At 35.0% G+C, this 20,562-nt stretch overlaps 4 protein-coding genes across 10 annotated transcripts in view; 3 read left to right on the top strand and 1 right to left on the bottom strand.

The window, feature by feature from the left end:
• LOC104715958 lies at nucleotides 5,935–6,726 on the top strand. Its single transcript, XM_010433323.1, has 3 exons — nucleotides 5,935–6,008; nucleotides 6,099–6,216; nucleotides 6,301–6,726. Exons 1-3 carry the CDS (start codon nucleotides 5,935–5,937, stop codon nucleotides 6,724–6,726), a joined length of 618 nt encoding a protein of 205 aa, XP_010431625.1.
• On the top strand, nucleotides 7,989–12,863 carry LOC104714054 (nuclear poly(A) polymerase 2-like). Of its 5 annotated transcripts, none has more exons than XM_010431297.2 (12): nucleotides 7,990–8,422; nucleotides 8,516–8,593; nucleotides 8,915–9,022; nucleotides 9,211–9,273; nucleotides 9,348–9,509; nucleotides 9,827–9,940; nucleotides 10,041–10,103; nucleotides 10,192–10,521; nucleotides 10,599–10,763; nucleotides 10,909–11,877; nucleotides 12,122–12,168; nucleotides 12,282–12,668. In XM_010431297.2, the coding sequence occupies exons 1-12, from the start codon at nucleotides 8,273–8,275 to the stop codon at nucleotides 12,307–12,309; spliced, it is 2,277 nt and encodes a 758-aa protein (XP_010429599.1). In that variant the 5' UTR covers nucleotides 7,990–8,272; the 3' UTR covers nucleotides 12,310–12,668. The 5 variants fall into 5 exon arrangements, with proteins under 5 accessions (XP_010429600.1, XP_010429599.1, XP_019085141.1 ...); XM_019229596.1 differs by having other exon boundaries at nucleotides 12,279–12,668; XM_019229595.1 differs by having other exon boundaries at nucleotides 12,276–12,668.
• On the bottom strand, nucleotides 13,151–17,431 carry LOC104714053 (tryptophan--tRNA ligase, chloroplastic/mitochondrial-like). 3 transcript variants are annotated; one of them, XM_010431289.2, is made up of 13 exons: nucleotides 17,148–17,431; nucleotides 16,938–17,025; nucleotides 16,656–16,721; nucleotides 15,928–16,140; nucleotides 15,570–15,641; nucleotides 15,250–15,362; nucleotides 15,103–15,124; nucleotides 14,941–15,006; nucleotides 14,474–14,530; nucleotides 14,091–14,137; nucleotides 13,895–13,976; nucleotides 13,672–13,761; nucleotides 13,151–13,490 (listed from the first exon to the last, which is right to left on the bottom strand). In XM_010431289.2, the coding sequence occupies exons 1-13, from the start codon at nucleotides 17,339–17,341 to the stop codon at nucleotides 13,350–13,352; spliced, it is 1,251 nt and encodes a 416-aa protein (XP_010429591.1). In that variant the 5' UTR covers nucleotides 17,342–17,431; the 3' UTR covers nucleotides 13,151–13,349. The 3 variants fall into 3 exon arrangements, with proteins under 3 accessions (XP_010429591.1, XP_010429592.1, XP_010429593.1); XM_010431290.2 differs by having other exon boundaries at nucleotides 16,656–16,697; nucleotides 17,148–17,430; XM_010431291.2 differs by lacking the exon at nucleotides 16,656–16,721 and adding an exon at nucleotides 16,224–16,265 and having other exon boundaries at nucleotides 17,148–17,430.
• The window catches only part of LOC104714051 (probable transcriptional regulatory protein At2g25830), a 3,495-nt gene continuing 1,774 nt past the window's right edge, over nucleotides 18,842–20,562 (top strand). The window contains exons 1-4 of the mRNA XM_010431288.1: nucleotides 18,842–19,200; nucleotides 19,587–19,648; nucleotides 19,829–19,985; nucleotides 20,275–20,552. Coding sequence (XP_010429590.1) covers nucleotides 18,925–19,200; nucleotides 19,587–19,648; nucleotides 19,829–19,985; nucleotides 20,275–20,552 — 773 coding nt within the window. The 5' untranslated portion in view covers nucleotides 18,842–18,924. The remainder of the gene's footprint in view (nucleotides 19,201–19,586; nucleotides 19,649–19,828; nucleotides 19,986–20,274; nucleotides 20,553–20,562) is intronic.

Genomic DNA, 20,562 nt, shown 5'->3' with positions numbered 1-20,562 from the left:
CCCCCCCCCCCATACAGTCCTAAAGCTTGATTTGGTAATGGCTGTGGAATTACTTCGACACCGTTAGCATAGTCCCAACCTTCTAAACCACCAACATGGCCTTGGTCATCATTACCCACCAAATTTGCTATGTTTTGCCAATCCATATTCTGAATGTTATCCCATAACCCATCATCTTGGACATGTTGAATCTGCTGCAAACCAAGGTGATTACCATTATGCTGAATCTGCTGCAAACCAAAGTGGTTCCCATTCACTTGTATCTGGTGGTTCCCATTCACTTGTATCTGGTGCAACCCAAGGTGATTCCCAATATGCTGAATCTGCTGAAAACCAAGGTGGTTCCCATTCACTTGTATCTGGTGCAAACCAAGGTGGTTACCATTCACTTGTATCTGGTGCAAAACGCCATCTTGAACAACTACATTACCATTAAGCAAATTACCATTCTCTTGGATCTGTGGCATATCCTCTGCAATAGGATCTTGTTCTAAACCACCAACAACAGGTGCTTGTTCACCGATACCATCAAAATTAAATATATTTAACCATTCCAAGTCATCCAGCAGACCAAAATCTTCGACATGATGTATGGGATGAGGTTGGAAAGCAATATCATTACCATTTTGTTGCAAAGCAAGAGGATTCACGTTCTCTTGTACCTGGAGGATCACTTCTTCAACATGATCATGATCCATGTTCTGTTCGTCATTCATATTGAAAAGATTCCAATTCTCTTCTTCAATTACATCAGCATCCCACAGTCCTAAATCGTCTTGTGCTTCTGGATCGGCCATTATTTCATCGTAGTTCCCTTGTTCGTCATCTGATTCTTCAAAACCATTAGCGTTTTCCCAGTCTCCATTTTCTTGATTATCCATGATCGATCGTCGAGATTAGGAAGAAACGACGGGACTTACGCTTGGAGAGAGTAAGAGACTCAGGATCTTTGACTTCGTTTCGATGAGGAGGGCGAACGTAATGGCCGATGGAGTTCAACACTAACGGGCTTCGGTATTATCTCAAGTACGAGCTCTGTTTCAAGAAAGTGAGAAATCTTGGATTATTCGGCTTCGTAGAAATATATCGGACTCTGTTCTAAGTTTCCTCGACTTCGTTTCAGTGGAAGAGAGAGAAGAGAATGGCCGATGTAATTCAAGATGAACAGCTTTCTAGATCTCACCCGATGGAATTCAAGACGAACGGCTCTGTTCAACTGACTCGTTTTCGTTTTCTTTAAGCGCAAGTAACAAGATTTGTGTGCAGGGTTGCAATTTAAAAATAATACCTTTTAAAAAAAAAAAAAACAAAATGTTCATACTTTTGTTAAAATTTTCTACGTACGTACGGGGTTTCCATCAAACTATACCAACTTATATAATTAAAAAAAAATTATTCTGTTGTATTTTTTGGGAAACCAACGATTTTATCAATAAAATAGAATGACGACGAACAATAATAAAATATTATTTAATTTGTAAAATATCAATTAAAACGTTATGAAATAGTGCAGTAATGATGTTCAATCCCGTTTTATATTCGATTTAGGTTAATGTTATTCTTTTTGCTTTTTTTTTTTTTTTTAAGTTTTTCGGATTTTATGATTTTTAATTTATAATTATTTCAAAATTCAAACCAAAACAATTATATTAGTCTAATAGTTATATTGTTTAGGTTTCAGTTTTTGTATTTACATTTTAATCAAATATACATTTTCTTTTGTTGTTGGATTGGATATGCGTATGCCGATACTTACCTAGTAGTAGATAACGTACGTACGTATGTAAAGCAGAGACGCATGTGTTACAAGGTTTACCAATGAGGTTCACTGGCTATATCCACGGCCACAAGAGATAAACTTATTATTAGAAGTGTAAATTCGTAATACAACGTTTTTCTTCTAAGTACAATTTATACAATAGAGAGATTAGGGTAAATAAGAGTTAATTATATAGAGAAATCTTAATCATAATCGGATTGAACTCGCATGTAAAAACTCAAGCAAAACCAGACTTTGTATCATGATGTCTTGATTATTTTATTAAAAAATAGCTCTAAAACTAGTCTTTGATTAATTTCTGTTTTATTTTTTGATTTTTTTCGTTAGGCGTTAGGCGTTAGGCTCCGTCCTACTAACGATTTCTAAAACCGGGATTTCAACTGTGGACTACGTACAATCATTAACAGAAAAAATGTAGTTACATAATAGAAGTCTCGGTTAGAAACACATAAAAACGTATTTAACAAAGTTTTATGATTTTTATCAAACATTTGTAGTTTAATTGACAACATCACAAACTCTCAATCTAAATAACAAAAAAAGTATTTCTATTTTCTTTAAAAATAATTAGTATACACAAAATTAAGCAGGAATCATCAGATTAGGCGGGAATAATCGTCACCCTCTTTTATAAAATTACAATAAATTAAATTGAATTTTAACACTTTTTTAAAAAGATTTGCATTCTATATTTTACATTTAGGGTAGAGTTTTGAGGAGACTGAGTGTTGATATAAGTTAAATAAATATTTTTAAATATATATATACATATATATATAATTTTTATGTTGTAAATGCCTAAACCACCTAAAATCGTCTAGACCCCAATTATGCGTTTTAGATGCTAGGCGTTAGGTCAGCGCCCAGTTACCGCATAGAGCTTTCTTATGGTCTTAAATAATAATTGGTTTATATCACTTCAAAATCAATTAAAGCCTTGGTCCAGCAGGAAACCAAAGGAAGCAGAGTAGGCCTAAACTAATCAAAGAAAGTCTATCATTGTTTCAAACGTTAAAGCTTCTTCGGTCTCTAACGGTAACATGGCATATATTTTACACTTCTTGCAACATTATTCGTTCTCTTGAGAGTTGAGAGTTGAGACACACTATTAATGCTTTTTTTTTTTTTTTTTTGTGTGTGGAAAAGAACCCACTATTTATGTGGCTTCTCTCAAAACTTTGAATCGTCACAGTAACTTACAAGTTACAAGTACTGATGCTTCTCATTTAATTCTATCAATGAAGATTTCATCTCCATGACTAGTGTTAACGCAGCGTCCCTGTTTCTGTTGCTTTCATTCCATCAACTCTCTCTTTAACTTCTTAAGGCATTATCACTCTCCACACAACAGACAAAACATCTATCTGACATATAAACAACTCAATAATACGCAGTTGGAGTTAAATCTTTAAGTTTTCGGGATAATTTTAACGTTTATCCATTTTGATTTTACAATCATATCTATTTAACAAATGGTCATAGTTGTAAACTTATAATGGTAATGTGATGTACTTTTATCAAAAAATCAGGTTAGGTTCAATTAACGTAGAATTTCAAACAAAATAATAATAATAATAATAATAATAGAAGTAGGATTATTATCATTTTTTTATTTAAGATTGCAAAACTCGCTTGAACATATCATTTTGTTTTTTGTTTTTTGGTCTCTTTTATTTTTTTAATTTTTATACGTCCGTTGACCATATCTTAGGGAATATTGTTTGTTGTAATTACGACTGAAAAATATGTAACTAATCTTTCGTTACCTCAGCTCTATATCCTTTCAATCAAAAAAAGGATAAAAATAAAACTCTAGAAGCCTTTTATTATTATTATTTTTTGTCGTCCTACTTAAAGAAAATTTTTAGAATGGGAAAATTTTCAGAAGGCTTTTCAGTGGAAGAGGCGCAACAGAGTGCGGGGTGTTTGGAGTCCAGATGGAATAAGAAGGATGGGGCAGTGGAGGCTCGATGGATTAAACATTTTCCCGGCACTGTCAAGTGTAATATTGCTATATCATGGATAAATTCATCATCTATGTTTGGTGGAGCTTGGATAGTGACAGACGATTGTGGTCAGGTGGTGTACCATGCAAGAGAAGCATTATCTCGAACTGACTCGATCTGTCGGGCGGGTTTAAGATGTGTTTTGTGGGCAGTATAGGCTTTACAGAACGTGCATATGGAACGAGTGGCTGTGGACCTGTGGTCATTGATAGCGCGCAGGTGGTGGAGACAAATTAACAGGCCACATGAATGGCCTCGGTTTTGCTTTATATTAAAAGAGATTCATAATGTGTGTGCTAGGTCTGTATCTTGGGAGTGTCAACAAGTTGGGCGGTCTGCAAATAAAGTGGCTCAGCTATTGCAAAAAGTGTGACACAGGATAGAAGATTTCAGTTGGCGTTATGAGGTCCTTCATGGCTCGAAAATCAGATTGTTGCGGAAGAATAAGGATTTACGGGTGAGGGTTAACTGCAGATTTTAGTGTAGTAATAAGGAGAGCTTTATGGCTTTATGGCTTCACTATTCAACAAGGAGAGCTTTATGGCTCCACTACCAGGCACTTGCAGTTTTCTTCTTTTGGTTTTTTTTTTTTTTTTCATTTTCTCTGAACTGAATTTTATCCTCTAGTTTTCTATCTTTGTACACTATCAGATGATAAAAAAAAAAAAAAAAAGGAAAATAATGAAATTATTGATGGTATACCCTAAATCTTATTACAATTTTGAAAGACCATTTTTGAGAAATATCCTTTTTTAGTATTGCATTTTTCAAAAATACTCTTTTAGCTGTCTATTTTCAAAATACTTCTCATTAAATCTGAAAAGCTTATAAAGTTTTATAAGATTTAGTAGGTACTTCTTTGTGATAAATGCTATTTAGATACTCGATTCTTTTTTTTTTTGGTAAGGTTTAGAAGGTTTTCAAAGGTTTTTATGGGTTATACAAGGTATTTTAAAAGGTTTTACAAGATCTTTAATTATAATTTTTTAAAAATTATTTATAAGGTATTTATATAATATTATAAGTTTTTTTACACGTTTAAAAGTGATTTGTGTATGTTTGTATAAGTTTACATACTTATTTGAGTATATCTCAAATTTTCGGGAGCATTTTGGAAAAGGTTTTTGAAAAGGAGTACTTTTAGAATCCACAGTATAATTTTTAAGAATTTGAATATATACCTAACTTCTATTTTGTTCAAAAAAACAATTTAGTCTTTATTTAAAAACTAAATAGTCATAAAAATGATTTGATTAATTGTTTTTACAAATATTATTGTACAATTAAAAGATCACGATATTTTTTATCATGTGTAACTCGATTTTTTCAAAAATCAACTGTTGGGAAAAGCTTATATTGTAACTAAAAAACAATTAATATATAAGATGAATATGTTAATATAATTAATGGAGAACAAAATTGAGTCGAGAAAAATAAAATAGAAGTCAACAGTTCAAAAATTAACTTTTACTATTGACTCAATGTAAAAAGAAAATAAGTCTAGAAAAAAAAACTTGTCGAGGGAAAAGATTATGATTTTAGTTAATGATTACTCTAAAGTCTTAACATATGAAATCATATTCTTTAATTTTTCATTAATTACAAATTTAATTGATATTATTTTCAATTAATTTTAATTTAAAATAATGTTTAGATAAATAAATTAAATAAATATACTCTAGCAAATTTTTATGATAAAATAGTTTTTAAATTCCTATAAAATTCAGATTTCAAGTTTCTTAAAAACTCCCTAAAAGTTAAAGAAGATCAGATATTTTTAGGTCCACACTATACGGTGATGAGGTGATGAGGTGATGAGGTAAGTGCCTAGTTCTTCTCTTTCCATGATTTTTGTTTTTATTTGGTTTTCTGAATTTGGATTTAAACAGTTTCAAATTGAAGGCTAAAGTTACGATTTAGGGTTTTCTATCTTGTTTCAAATTGAAGGCTAAGGTTACGATCTAGGGTTCTTCTCTATGTTGGCCCATTCAAACAACTAAATGCGTTAAGCATATAATTTGCAACTGATTTTTTGACTATGAGTTGTTTCTTTATCTTTATGCATTGGCAAGCCCACAAAAATTGCATCAGGAGTCTTTTTCGATGAGTTCCTTTGACATGTCGGACATCACGAACCAATTGCAATCGATGTCCATGACTGGCCGAGTTCTCCGTCACAACAAGAAATTAGCAAAGTCTAGATATTCTCCGTACACATTAGGGTTAGTGATCGTCATTATTTCCTTTAGAAAAATATATATTTTCTTACTCGGGTACGGTTACAAAGTGAAAAAAAAAAACAAATTGTGCAGGACGAAAGAGAAGCAGAAGCAGGAGCAGAAAGAGGAGGCTGTACGACTAGGAGTTGAGCTCTCTCTCTTTCTGGCTGAAGCAATGTTCCTATTATCTGATGACATACGTTCTATGTTAGTCTTCTGTTATTGGCTATTCAAATATGATGGGAAGAGAAACTTTGACGGTCCGGTGGTAGGAAGAGTGTTCCGTGTTATTCAGTATGTGTTTGAAACATATATCAAACCCAAGAATGGAGTTTATCATGATGGTGGCAAATCAATCCAATGGGAACAATTCAAAATGTCCTCCTATTATTTTGCTTTTGGAGTCAGAATTTTGGCTCGCATTGTTTCGGTTCTCAAAACTGGTGGTCTAGTGAAACCTTCTGGTGTTGAACGATACAAACAAGAGCTTAAGACGCTAGAGGAGAATTTGAGTTATGTCAAGGATGTATCAAAGGCGAATGGGTTTGCGAGAGAAGCTATAGAGTCCAAGATTTTGCACTTTTGGAAGTCTCTCTTTGAAACAACGTCACCGGAAATGATAAACCCTAATAAGACTATAGTTCTTGAGTTGTTTACGCCTCTTTTGAACGAAGCAAGTCGTGTTGCTTGCTCTCGTCGCCTTACTTCTTTACGCATATGAACCAGAGTTTATTAGATCGATTGATTTTATTAGATGTTAAGGGAAGAATACCTATAGGTTATTGGCCTTAAAATCATTTTTAATTTTCCTATTAAGAGTAAATTTCTTAGATCGATTGATTTTATTTTTACAATTTTTTTTGGGTAAAAAATTACATGAAATGTTATTGGCCTTAAAATCATTTTTAAATTATTCATTAAAAGAAAAAAAAATGTAAATTAAATATTAGATTAATAAATTCTTTTAAATAATTATTAGTTTCTAAAACAAATTAATACACTTTTTTCTCACAAATTAATTATGGACAAAAACTAATAAGTATATTTTGAGAATTTTGGCACTTTAGTATATTTTTGAAACATAGTGGGCAATTGAGTACATTTACTATTTAGAATTTGCAAAATAATCACTATTCCATTATTTTCTGACCCTCAAAAAATCATTTTATTTACAAGTATGCCATTAAAATTAAATATTTTTATGATTTATTACATTATTCCTTGAATCTAATAAATAAATACTAATCGATATATATTTATTTTAAGGTATAGAAAATTCTATATTTTTACATCAATTATTTGATATCCATTTTGTTTGACAATTTGTTTTTATTATGTAAAATAAATTTCATAAATTTTTATATGTACAACTTATAAAATATACAAATGTAATCCATACAGTTTATTAAGTGTACAGAAAATTATACATATATTTTAAGTTGTGCATGCTAATTTAGTGTATTTATGTATATTAACATACACATTTTCATCCGTACATATGATAAAATACATTAAAATATGACAGATTTGAAGAATTTTATGACAGAGCTAAAGTGGATTTTATGTATTAGAACTTAGAAGGATTTATTTTTTTTCGTTGATTATAAGATATGTTCCTTGTAGTAGTAATACTTCTGCTGCTGGTCACTTTGCAAAATGTGCAAGAGATCACGGATTCTGTTTGTGCCATGTAAGTTGGACGTTTTTTACCCGCTCTCTTCAAAAAAGAGTATTCTCAACTCTGATGTAATATATGGAGTTTAAACGACTAAAAAAAAACATGTAGTGTTACTACTCTTCTTTATTTTTTTTATCATAATTAATAAGTTAAAATTTAATAACAAAATACCTTTTCTCAAAATAAATTTCTAAAATCAGTTAAATTCCACTAACCAATACACGAAAAAACTAGCTTCCTCCACCCATGTCCCTCCTTTGAACTGGTCAAATCGATTTTAATCCGTTTATTATTATTAAATTCCTCTCATTCTTTGACTCTCCTTTGAAATTTCTAGTCGAAGGCTTTCCCTATCCTTCGATTTAGGGTTTCCGATTTCGTTTTTTTTGAGCTTTTCTCGCTCCCCCCCCTCTCATCACTTTTTTTTTTGTTTCTTTCCTCTTTTGCCTCCTTTTCTTCTCCTTCCGCCATGATTCCTTCTTCCGTTAGATTCCGAAATGATCATGATCTGTATGCTTAATCAGGTGAATGTTGTTGCTCTTGTGCTTGGGGATCGCTTAAGATTTCCCTGGTGTTTACGCGTTTTGTCATGGTGAGTACTCAACAACGCACCGACGATGGTTCTGGTTCCTCTCCACCAGTGGTAAAAGCTCTTCTTAAGAGCTATGGAATCACGAAACCACTTTCCGTTGCTGGTCCTTGTGCGGCTGATGTTAAGCGTAATTTCGAACTGGAGAAGGTATCTTTTGTGTTTTTTCCGATGAGAAACTGTTTCCAGGTTACATACGTTTTTGCTGATTTCTTTTTTTTTTTTTTGGATCGGATTCTGAAGTTCCTGGTTGATGAGGGGCTCTATGAGAACAAGGAAGAAGCTATGCGAAGAGAGGAAGTTCTGGTGCGCATTGATCAGGTGGATAAGCACTTTGATAATGCTAAGAGTTCTAATATTTATATATCAGCTTTTCAAAATGGTTGGTAATTGTGTAGTTAAAGCCTTCAATGTCTATTGGCTTTTTTATCTGAATGGCCATGCCAACTCATAATGATATATAGGCGGTTTGATGTTTTACTCTATTTTACCGGAATGTAGATTTTGGGGTTCGCTGCTTTAGTTTTCGATGTTGTATAGGCTTGTAACGGTGTTTTACTGTGCCTTCATGGTGGTCCAGTTTTGTTTACAATACTAGCTTTTTTCATCTAACATAACTTATTCCTCAAATGTCTTGTATAGATTGTAAAACACTGGGTGAAACAGTTAACTCGGCAGAGAGGCTATACGGAGCAGATGGTGGAGGACGCAAATGCTGTCATTTTCACTTTTGGATCTTACCGACTTGGAGTAAGTGCTTTTTAAGTTAAACGAAAAATGTTTGATTGTATCTTACTGTTTAAAGGTTATGGCTTATCTGGATCGTAGGTTTTCCGTTGAGCCTTGTGAAAATTACTGAAATCAAGAGAAGCAGTGTTGTATTTGTGTGTACATTACTAGTATTTGAGGATGAATTATTTTGAATTGTTGACTTGCAGGTACACGGACCTGGGGCTGATATTGATACTTTGTGTGTTGGCCCATCTTATGTTAACAGAGAGGTAACCACTGAATCACGTCTTACCGATGTAAACGTCTGGTATGTAGTTTAGCTGCTAACAGGTTAATTTTGTAGGAGGATTTCTTCATTATCTTGCGTGGTATATTGGCTGAAATGGAAGAAGTGACTGAGCTTCAACCTGTTACCGATGCCCATGTCCCAGTTATGAAATTCAAGTTCCAAGGAATATCAATTGATCTTCTGTATGCTAGCATATCGCTTCTAGTTGTCCCACAGGTAACATCAGTATAGCTTTTCCAGTTTCCGCTAAACTTGAGGTGTTATGATACCGTTATGTTATTTTGGATTTCGTATGGTGGTTTTTAGTTTGTGTATTGCATGTTGTCACGTTTAGTGTCATAGACTTCCTCCAAGAGTGGTCGAGATATCAAAGAAACTTCTTTTTAGATACTGTTAGCCGTAGTGTACATTGAGATGTGGGACTGTCATATTAGCACCAACAGGCTTGATTTATATATGAGTACTGAGCTGAGTTCTCGCCAAGTTCTTACTGAGTCAGATCCCGTGTTTTTCTGGATTCAATTTATTAACAGGATCTGGATATTTCCAACTCTTCTGTGCTGTGTGACGTGGATGAACAAACTGTCCGCATTCTTAATGGTTGTAGGGTTGCTGATCAGATTCTTAAACTCGTTCCAAATTCCGAGGTAAAGTCGTTGTATGCCAGTTCTTCTTTCTTTTTTTTTTTTTTTTGGTTATAGACTAATAAATCATGTAAGTCATATCTGATGTTATGTGCAAATGTAGCACTTCCGGACAACATTACGATGCCTAAAGTACTGGGCTAAAAAGCGTGGGGTTTATTCAAATGTAAGGTTGTGTCTTTCTGAATATTACTTCTGTTGAAAATATGTTAAGTTTAGATAAAAGCTCTTGTAATCTCTGTTATATTGAGCAGGTTACTGGATTTCTTGGTGGTGTAAACTGGGCACTTCTGGTTGCACGCCTGTGCCAGCTTTATCCAAATGCTATTCCTAGTATGTTGGTTTCTCGATTTTTTAGAGTATATACTCAATGGCGCTGGCCAAATCCAGTCATGCTTTGTACGATAGAAGAAGATGAGCTTGGCTTTCCTGTCTGGGACCCACGAAAAAATCATCGTGACCGTTATCATCTTATGCCAATAATAACTCCTGCGTACCCATGCATGAATTCTAGTTACAATGTATCTCAAAGCACTCTTCGTGTTATGACAGAGCAATTCCAGTTTGGTAACACGATCTGTCAGGTTAGGGAGCAAAACCCCCGATCTTGTTATGAACACTTTTTATCCAGGATCCTGTTGCTAAGTAATTTTATATGCAGGAGATTGAGTTAAATAAACAACACTGGAGGTCCTTATTTGAGCAATATATGTTCTTTGAGGCATATAAAAACTACCTTCAGGTTGATGTACTAGCTGCAGATGCCGAAGATTTATTGGCGTGGAAAGGTTGGGTGGAGTCACGGTTCAGGCAGCTGACCTTGAAGGTAGATATATATCCTTATGTTCATTTGATGTTGAGGAGTTACCTTCCGTGTCTTCAATGTGTTCTCCATTTTTTTTACTTAATATAAACAATTAAGGGTTCTTCTTCTCTCGTTTTTTTTTTTTTTTTTAAATCAAATATTGCAGATAGAACGAGACACAAATGGGATGTTAATGTGCCACCCTCAACCAAATGAGTATGTGGACACTTCCAAGCAGTTTCGACATTGTGCCTTTTTCATGGGCTTGCAGAGGGCAGACGGATTTGGTGGCCAAGAATGTCAGCAGTTTGATATACGTGGAACAGTGGACGAGTTCAGGCAAGAGGTAAACATGTATATGTTTTGGAGACCTGGGATGGATGTGTATGTTTTTCATGTTCGAAGACGACAGCTTCCATCTTTTGTTTTCCCAAATGGATATAAAAGGCCTCGTCAACCAAGGCACCATAATCAACAATGCAGAGTACCTGGTGAGGAGGGCGTTGGTTCTTTGTCCAACTCTGTTGAGAGTTATGCGAAGAGAAAGAACGATAATGAAACTAAGGATACCAGGCCAGAGAAATATGAGAAGCGTGCATCTCGTAGTCCACATAGTGTGGATGTAGTTTCTCCTGAAAGCAGTGCTATCACTTCTGGTTGGACTCCTCAGATTGGCATTGTGCCAGGTTCTAGAGCTGAATGCTTAGTAACTGGAGATCTTGTTTGCAGTGTTAGAAGTCTTCCTATTGTGGAAGTTGAGGCTGAAAAAATTATTAATAAAACCACTGAACTTATAGAGTATTCTAAAAATGAGCATAACTCTGGTAGCGAGCAATTCCTGGAAGTAGATGATAAAACTCTAGTTCAAGGTTATCATGACCTGGCTAGGCCTGTAGGAAAACATGTAAGACCTAACCCTGGTGCTGTGCTAGCGTGTGAAGGTGGGCTGAATAAAGAAATAACTTGTGATATGGGCTCTGAATCAATCAATGACACTGACAGTGACAGTCAACATCTTCCAAGGCGACAGAATCTAAAAGAGGATGTTTATAAGGTTGAGATGGAAACCAAGTCGGGAGAAATTGCTGATGAGGTTTTGCTGAATGGATACTGTGAGCGGAATTTTGATCATGAGGTTAGTGTTTCCTGTTCGATGATTATGGTATAAGAACCGTAACAAATTGGCAAATATGTCTATGCTGGGCATAGTAATTATGGGTTGTTACAGCCTTACAGGGGTTTTTGTCTGTAGTTTTATTTTCTGCGTTTGGTCGCTGGTTTGTATTATTGCATACTTTTCATTGTCTTTTGAAACTAGGTTGTCTTCTCTTCCCAGATCACTTCTGACTTCTCTCCTTGTAAATTTTATTGTGCCTTAGTCAAATCCTCTGTTCAGCGGGATGGGGAAGCTGGAAGCAAGAGCTAGGTCAGAATCTTTGCAGAATGCAATGATGAGGCATGTGTTTTTGCAACCCATTACTGCTTTTTGCCAACCATGATCTCTTTTTACTCTTGTTTTGGTACTTTTTATAGCAGCAGGAGGTTGAGCTTGAAGTCCATAGTGTGAGAGAGGTCTCCGCAATTGCAACGACAGCTGGAAGTGAAGAAAAATTAAAAGAAAAAACACAAAAATAAATAACAAGAATCAGAGCAACCTAGTGTTTACTTTGGACGACAGCTTCAGAACTCGACACTATTGGTAAGTGCACCTAATTATGAATACTAGACGCTTAGAAAGGAAAAGAAAAAAAAAAAAAGAAGAAAGGAAAACAAAAAAATGGTAACAACTTTTTAAATAATGTGTTTGTTGAATACTTCTTGGTGGGATTGTGAGTATCCAAAATCCAAACTCTGGGAAGAGTGAGCTTAAATAATGAGTGTGGGATGCAAAAGACAAGCATTGTTCGATACTATGCTCTAGGTAAGATCCGGAGCTGTGCTTTTGTCTGAAAGATGGAAGATTTCGAAGAAGAAGCCATTGAGATAACCATAGAACAGGGCAACTGAATTAATGTATCTGTGTGTATCTGAGTGCCTATTCAGGTTATTTCACTCTTGTTTCTGTATTGACATTTGGGATCTTTCAATGTTATACGATTCTATGCATAAAATTATCGCCTTCTTTCTAATTGTTGCTCGTTGTTAAGTAATTCAGTCTGCGTGAGGTTAGATATAGAAGAATGTTTACCTGACTTTTTATAAAGGACGTGATTGACCCAACTCTAATCACCAAATTTTATCTGAATGTATCCCCTGTCTCTCTGGTTTATGCAAGTAACTGTGACGTAGGTAATTGAACTGGTCAAACTGATGAACGAATTCTTTGGTGTTGATTCTGTAACAAATTGAGTAACAATGAATTTTAATTGGTGGATGCTTTTTGTAAGCCTAAAAGCAAAGTTACATACTAAGCAAAGTGCACCAATCTGTTTTGACTTTTAAGCAAAGGTTGATCAATAGGGTTAATACAGAGTGTGATAAACTTCGAGAGATCACGGTAATTGCAAAAAAATAATCAAAACTCAAGATTCAACAAATATGTCGCAGATGTAACTCTACTCTTTTCTTGTTACTTCAAAAACGGCCGACCACAAATATCCATTGGCACTATCTCCTCCTCGGGTAGAAACCCATAGCTTGGTACACATTGCGCATTGTAACATCCCCTAACTCCGTGGCTCTGTCTGCACCTTCTGCCAAAACTTTGTCCAAATACTCTGGTTCAGCTGTTATCTCCTGATAACGGGCCTGACACGAAAATATATACAAACCAAATATTTCATAACTTATGCATATGACATGCCCTTCTAACCATTTACTAATGAAGCTGCAAAAACACCTCAATTTTTCTTTCTACGGTTTGATGAGACAAAATGGTACAAACTCGAAAAAATACATTGGATTGGTTAAAGGTTTTGACTTCACAGACCTGGATTGGACTAAGATGTTCGATCAAAGCATCTGCAAGAAGAGGCTTAAATGTACCCCAGCTCAAATGTTTGCATTCCTCCTTCACTTCCTGCAACCGATTAAAAATGTGTTCACCAATTATCTCCGTAAGTAATTATTGTGGCCAAGGGAGTAAATGACATGTGAAAACATCTCTGTGACCCAAATCTTTAGAGTAAATGACATTATCTCTTTTTCCATACCTCTTTCGTCTTGCCCGAAACAATCTGATATACTGAGAGGAGATTGTCGCATTCAGGTCTCTCAGCATTGTCAAACTCAAGGCTGTTAAAACAGCAAGAAACAGAAAGTTTTAAAATAGATTTCTCAACTTTAACAAGAAAAAAGAAACAAACTTTGCATTGCAAGGAAATTTTCAACGATATCACCAGCACTCACCCTGCAAATGAGTCTGTCTTGCACCGTTTTATTTTGTTTGCAATCAACTACACAGTTTTCGAAAGGAGGGATGAGAAATGGATTTAGTAGCAGAAGAACAAATACAACCAACATTGACACAGATTTCAACAAATAATACGTGTGTTCATTATGAATCACCAGGCAAGTATAATTTTATGAGCTCTAAGAACATATGGCACATGAATAATATGTTGTGAGTTGTATGTCATTGTGAATTGTTGCACCGGCTGTCACAGAGAAAAATTAAGTAAATTGGACGCCAGAACGTTCATGGAAATGGTGAACGGTGTACCATATTCATGCTCAATGAGAAACTGCTGTTTCAAATGAATTACAGACATCAGAGACTTCATTTTACTTACATCTTTTGAGTCAAGGAGATTGATCCGGGACTGATCAGAAGGTGCAGACTTGGACATCTACAAAATTACATGACAGTAAGACCTCAGAAACAAGTAGGAAATTCCTCTAAATCATTTGACTACAGCAATAAGCAAAGCCCAAAATTTGTATTGGTTCATACGATCTTCTGAGGTCGACAAAATCTATTCAGACCACTTAGGGATGCAAATCTCAGAACTCAGAAGTGTGTAAATCCTTTAACTTATCTAGAAACTTAAAAAGAAACAGGCTAGCTAGTAGTACAAGTCTCTCAGATGTTAAAGAATATGAAGGGTTAACCTCAATATATTTTTTCAGTAGAGTTTATGAATTATGTTCACCTTTTCCAATTTTTCATTTATTTTACCTATGGCGATGCAACTGCTGATGCAGAAAGAAAAATCAATGACATGAAACCTTACAGTAGCTGTGAATGATAACAATTTACCTTGGAAAGACCATCAGTAAGAGACATTACACGGGCTCCAGCTTGTGGTATGAGTGGTTCTGGTATCTACAAACAAGATAAATTTGAATATGATTAACCACCAGAGATAAACCCACAAAGCCACACAAAGAGAATAGAAAAAAAGCCTTTGGAAAATCTCACCTTAAAGAGCGAGCCACCACGCCTGGAAATGAAATCCAACAATGTTATATGGATAAGGAAATACAAATGAAGGGGAAATTATAGATCATAAGGACTTGTTTAAATGGTATAGTCATCATACTAACTGCACAGAGTAAAATATAATACCCTCCGAGCTTCTTCCACTTCCTTCCACCATATAGATTATTCATACGCTGTGCAATTTCGCGGGCAAGTTCTAGGTGTTGCTTCTGGTCCTCACCGACAGGGACAAAATCCGACTGCAGAGGGATGCGGCAGAGTATAAGAATTAAGCAAATCACAAACTGGTTATCTCACATGCACTTCTTAGCAGAACAATGAAACAATCCCAAAGACAGTTGGCCGAAAAACTCTGGCATGAGCTTAGCTATATAAGATCATTATATTACCAGTGTTCCTTCTTCATTTAAAAATTATAGATCAGACTCACTATTTTAAAGCATCACCTGATACAATAGGATATCTGCAGCCATCAGATCAGGATAAATTAACAAAGCGGCACTGGCGTTCTCACCCCCCTGCCAAGAAAGGATGAAAATGGAATTAGTAAACAGAATCCTATATGTATATTACTATCACCTTAAAAGACACAGCTTTGCAGCAAAAAGACTAAGTTGACTATGTTTTGCCTGTGCTTATGCCCAACATTAGAAGATTTTGCATATCTTTTAATAACTAGTAACATTAAGAAATCAAAAACAAACCTTAAAAAAGTTTTAGGCAGGTATCCCTTTTAGTTATTTGAAGCACATAACGATGCAAATAGAACAAATGTTATAGACCAAGAAGCAACCATATAAGCACCTCTTTGCGTGATTTCTCTTTGAATTGAATCATTTTCTGTAGCCAACCAATAGGTGTGGATGCGCATAAAAGCCACATTAACTCCTGATGAGAGCGGACGTGAGATTGCACAAATACCGAAGCCTTAGAAACGTCAATACCACATGCTAGATAAAGTGCTGCAGTATCCCTAGTTGCCTTTCCTAGTTGTTGTGTATCATATGGAAGTGTTATCTACATAGATTAAGAACGATATAAATAAAGGCTGCAAGAGAAATACTACCCAAAGAAACTTTTGAAAGGTAGACAATTCATACCGCGTGAAGGTCTACGATGAAAAAGAGTGTCTCATATGTATCCTGCAAACATATAAACACAAAACGCCTGAAACAAATAGAGAAAGATAAATTTTGTAGCAACCAGAAAAGATAAAAACTGAATCCTTTTCCTAAAGTCTTTAACTTTACATCACACCATCTACAAAGCCCTTAACTTTACAAGAAACTGAATCCATTTGTTAAAAAGCCTTCAACTTTACAACAAAATATATAAATTTGAAATGAATGTTGCAAATGCTAATGCTACTGACTAGAGAAAAGAGAAAGAACCTGAAGAGCGACCCAGTTTTTGATAGCTCCGAGATAGTNATAGACTGCAAGTGTTATCTACATAGATTAAGAACGATATAAATAAAGACTGCAAGAGAAATACTACCCAAAACAAACTTTTGAAAAGTAGACAATTTATACCGCGTGAAGGTCTACGATGAAAAAGAGTGTCTCATATGTATCCTGCAAACATATAACACAAAACGCCTGAAACAAAGAGAGAAAGATAAAGTCTATAGCAACCAGAAAAGATAATAACTGAATCCTTTTCCTAAAGTCTTTAACTTTACATCACACCATCTACAAAGCCCTTAACTTTACAAGAAACTGAATCCATTTGTTAAAAAGCCTTCAACTTTACAACAAAGTATATAAATTTGATGAATGTTGCAAATGGTAATGCTTATCTGACTGAGAAAGAACCTGAAGAGCAACCCAGTTTTTGATAGCTCCGAGATAGTTTCCTAAGTGAATTGACCCTGTAGGCTGAACTCCAGAGACCACACGTTTCCTACCATGAGGAGAATCAAAGTAGACAATAACTGAATCAAAAAAATTTCTAACTGAGAATGCAGACCTATAGCAATTGCAACTAGGAGCAAGCAGGTAAGGTAAAGGCAAGATTTTTTATACTTGACAGAAGGAGAAGTGTCCTCTGTGGCGGCGGCAGAGCAACAGCATCGGAAACCTTGTCCGGTGACCTGAATGGGAGAGAAAGAGCCGGAGAGAGGGGTGGGTTTTGAGAGGAACCTAGTGCGAGACCCGATACGAGAGAACCTTGAGGTAGAGAGGATGAGGAATTGAGAGAGAGTCGTGGCGTGCCCCATCCTCGTCCTTCTTCTCTCTCTCACTCACTCTCTCGGAGGAGAAGATTGGGTTTTTTTATGAAAGGGAAGGATGGGTTTTTGAGTCCATGATGGTCACACGGCTTAACATCAAAAGTCAAAACCACAATCTCAACCTTTCCAAGCAAAAACATTAACGCTTTAGTCAACATTCATTTACGTACTTGGTTTAGATTTTACAATTAAAACGAAATTATATGTCGGTTTGTTTGTGTTTACAAATGAAGAAGTGGTTAGGGTTTAGATTTTACTATTAGAACGAAATTATATGTCGGTTTGGGTTCATAAATGAGATGGTTAGAGTTTAGATTTTACAAGTAGAACAAAATTATATGTCGGTTTGGGTTCACAAATGAGATGTTAGGATTTCACAATTAGAACGATATTATATGTCGGTTTGGATTCATAAATGAGATGGTTAGGGTTTATATTTTACAAGTAGAATGAAATTATATATTGGTTTGGGTTCACAAATGAGATATATAGTTAGGGTTTAGATTTTATATATGTCGGTTTGGATTTATTAAAGAACGGTTTAAGTTTTTTTTATTTTATAATAATGTATACAAATTTTATTTCCTTATTTTACAAGGGAGTGACTCTTAGGGGTGAACCCAAGTATTGTTCAATAATTAAGTACTCATACAAATTTAGCGTGTCTAGGTAGATAAATCCATTTTTTCCACAGATAGATTTATTCGCCTTTATCAGTTATCACTATAACTATTTATATCCTTTATATTAGTTTTGATCCAAAACAAAAGTTAATCGAAATTGAATAGTGACAACGGTCAGGATGGACAAATCCATCAATGGTTTAGTATATTCTATTTTTACGGGGGTGTATTCAACTTGACATTTTCAGTTTTATGTAAAAATTATAAATTCTATGTTATTTAATCATGAATTTTAAAAAGTCTAATGGTTGATGGATCGGCCAGTTGTGGCCCAATGGTTGACAAAAAAAAAAGTCTATTAAAATATTTAAAAATATATTTTAAAATCAATTGTTATTCAAAATAGTTTGTGGATTTGGATTTTAATAACTTTTAGAGATTCTGGAGGATTTGAAATGATTTGTTTAGTTAAAACTACATCAATCCAAATCTCATGGTTTTAGGTGGGATTTGAAATTTTTTTACAATAAATCATATTAGCTTTCCTAAAATCTATCAAAATTCCAAAATTTCTAAATCTCATAGAATCCTCAAAAATCATGGTTTCAATACACCATACTTAATAAATGTAGTCAACAAAACCGCTGCAAACCAACTCTATTTATATGTAGAAATAGTCCAGAGTTAATTTTTTACCGTTATACTTTTTAATAAATGATAAATAAAAAATAGTTTAATCCGTAGATAGATTTATCCATCCAACCGCCGTCACCGTTAAAACCTTCCTAAATCTGTAATACACGCTTTTGTTTCGAAAAAAAAAAAAAAAAAAAAAACCTAAAATAATAGTAATGTTACCATGAGAGCATAGAATAAAGGAAAAATTGCATCGGACTGGATTACTCAAATTCCCTGTCTTCTAAGTCCATCCATCCACACTCAAAGACTATGGCCTCTCATTGCTCCATGAGAGCACTCCTACTCAGATTCTCCAATGGCGTCTCTTCCAGATCCATTCTCAACTCCTCTAACCATCGTCTTCTTACCATGACCAACTCTTTCTCCTCTCTTTCCTCAATCTCCCCTCACACCACTTCGCATTTCATAACGCCGCGTCGTCTTCAATCAGATGACCAGAACTGTCGCAAGCTTCAAGTCAGAAAGATTTCGATTTCTACTCCTCTATGTATGGGTCGTCGCTCTTCCAAAATCGCTGGCCGAAAGGTTCGTTAATGCCTCCTATTATGTGTTTGTAGGTTCTTGCTTAGCTTTGGTGATTTGGTAAAATCTAGTTGCAATTTGAATGATTAGAGGTGCTGCTTCATTGTTATTACTAGGAGGAAGTAACAATTGAGTTGTTTTTGATGAGTCTAGAGCTCGTAACTGTTTATGCCAACCATGTGTTCGATGAAATGCCTCAGAGAATGAGTAGGTTTGTCAAATTGTCTACTGCTAGTGTAGTATCAAAATCAGAGAGTAAATATCAATATGCTCATGAAACCTGTGGTTGCTTTTGTATATGAAAATCACATTTTACAGCACAACAGAAAAAGAAATAATTTTTTATTGTATTTTAAGAACTGTGAGAATGAAGTTTCTGGTGAATACAGGGGGCTCAAGATTCAAAGAAGGCGAAGCTATACTGTAGAATTGGCAAGGAGGTTGTATCTGCGTAAGTCTTCGACTTTTTTTACCAATGTTGTATTTTTTGTGTTGTTGTTGTTTGTTAAGTGGAACTTGCACAGTAGTTGTGGATATAGAGGCTGTTGAGATTTTTGGATTCAACTTCTTACTTTGTTGTGGACCTATGCCTATGACAATAGGAATCATGTGTGGGTTTATCATCATGCAGTGTCAAGAAAGGGGGTCCAAACCCAGTTTCAAATACCACTCTAGCTACTATACTTGACAAAGCTAAGGAACTTGATGTACCGAAGGACATTGTGGAGCGTAATATTAAAAGGGCTTCTGAGAAAGGGCAAGAAGCTTTTATAGAGAAGATATACGAGGTTAGATCCTGAGCTTCAATTCTAGTTTTATGTTTGCAAGTGGGGCCATTATGGTGAATCATCCTAGTAAGGTTGAGATATGGCCTGGTAATTTAAAACGTATGAATTGGTTTTAGATCATTATTCTAATCTGGCCAAGTTTGGTTACGGAACCTAGCACTATCTCAGTACCTAGTTCAGTTTAACGATTTCCTTTTGCAATACTAAAATGTCAGTTCCTTGTCATTTCTTTTGGGTCCATTTGTAAGATATGATGAATCTGAATTTTTTTTTTTTTCCTATGCTTTAGGTATATGGCTATGGTGGAGTTAGTATGGTAGTCGAGGTCTTAACAGACAAAATTAATCGATCAGTGGCAGCTATTAGATCGGTTGTTAAGGATTATGGGGGAAAAATGGCTGATTCAGGATCTGTCATGTTCAAGTTTAGACGAGTTAGGGTAGTGAATATTAAGGTCACTGAAGCTGACAAAGATCAGCTTTTTGTTATTGCTTTAGATGCTGGAGCAGAGGATGTTATTGAGCCCCCAATTTATGAAGATGATACTGATGAAGATAGGGAAGAAAGGTATACATAA

Source organism: Camelina sativa, chromosome 9, assembly GCF_000633955.1.
Source record: "Camelina sativa cultivar DH55 chromosome 9, Cs, whole genome shotgun sequence".
Lineage (NCBI taxonomy): Eukaryota > Viridiplantae > Streptophyta > Magnoliopsida > Brassicales > Brassicaceae > Camelina > Camelina sativa.
The sequence above is the reverse complement of the archived record's forward strand: the minus strand, read 5'-3'. Positions and strand labels throughout refer to the sequence as shown.

Coding starts and splice junctions, on each gene's coding strand:
- LOC104715958 (XM_010433323.1), top strand. CDS start 5,935: ATGTCCATGACTGGCCGAGTTCTCCGTCACAACAAGAAATTAGCAAAG. Junction 6,009..6,098: donor TATTCTCCGTACACATTAGG/GTTAGTGATCGT, acceptor CAAATTGTGCAG/GACGAAAGAGAAGCAGAAGC. Junction 6,217..6,300: donor ATGACATACGTTCTATGTTA/GTCTTCTGTTAT, acceptor CGTGTTATTCAG/TATGTGTTTGAAACATATAT.
- LOC104714054 (XM_010431294.2), top strand. CDS start 8,273: ATGGTGAGTACTCAACAACGCACCGACGATGGTTCTGGTTCCTCTCCA. Junction 9,023..9,210: donor TTGGATCTTACCGACTTGGA/GTAAGTGCTTTT, acceptor GTTGACTTGCAG/GTACACGGACCTGGGGCTGA. Junction 10,522..10,598: donor TTGGTAACACGATCTGTCAG/GTTAGGGAGCAA, acceptor TTTTATATGCAG/GAGATTGAGTTAAATAAACA.
- LOC104714053 (XM_010431289.2), bottom strand. CDS start 17,341: ATGGGGCACGCCACGACTCTCTCTCAATTCCTCATCCTCTCTACCTCA. Junction 17,026..17,147: donor GACACTTCTCCTTCTGTCAA/GTATAAAAAATC, acceptor TCCTCATGGTAG/GAAACGTGTGGTCTCTGGAG. Junction 15,642..15,927: donor AAGAGAAATCACGCAAAGAG/GTGCTTATATGG, acceptor CTTTCTTGGCAG/GGGGGTGAGAACGCCAGTGC.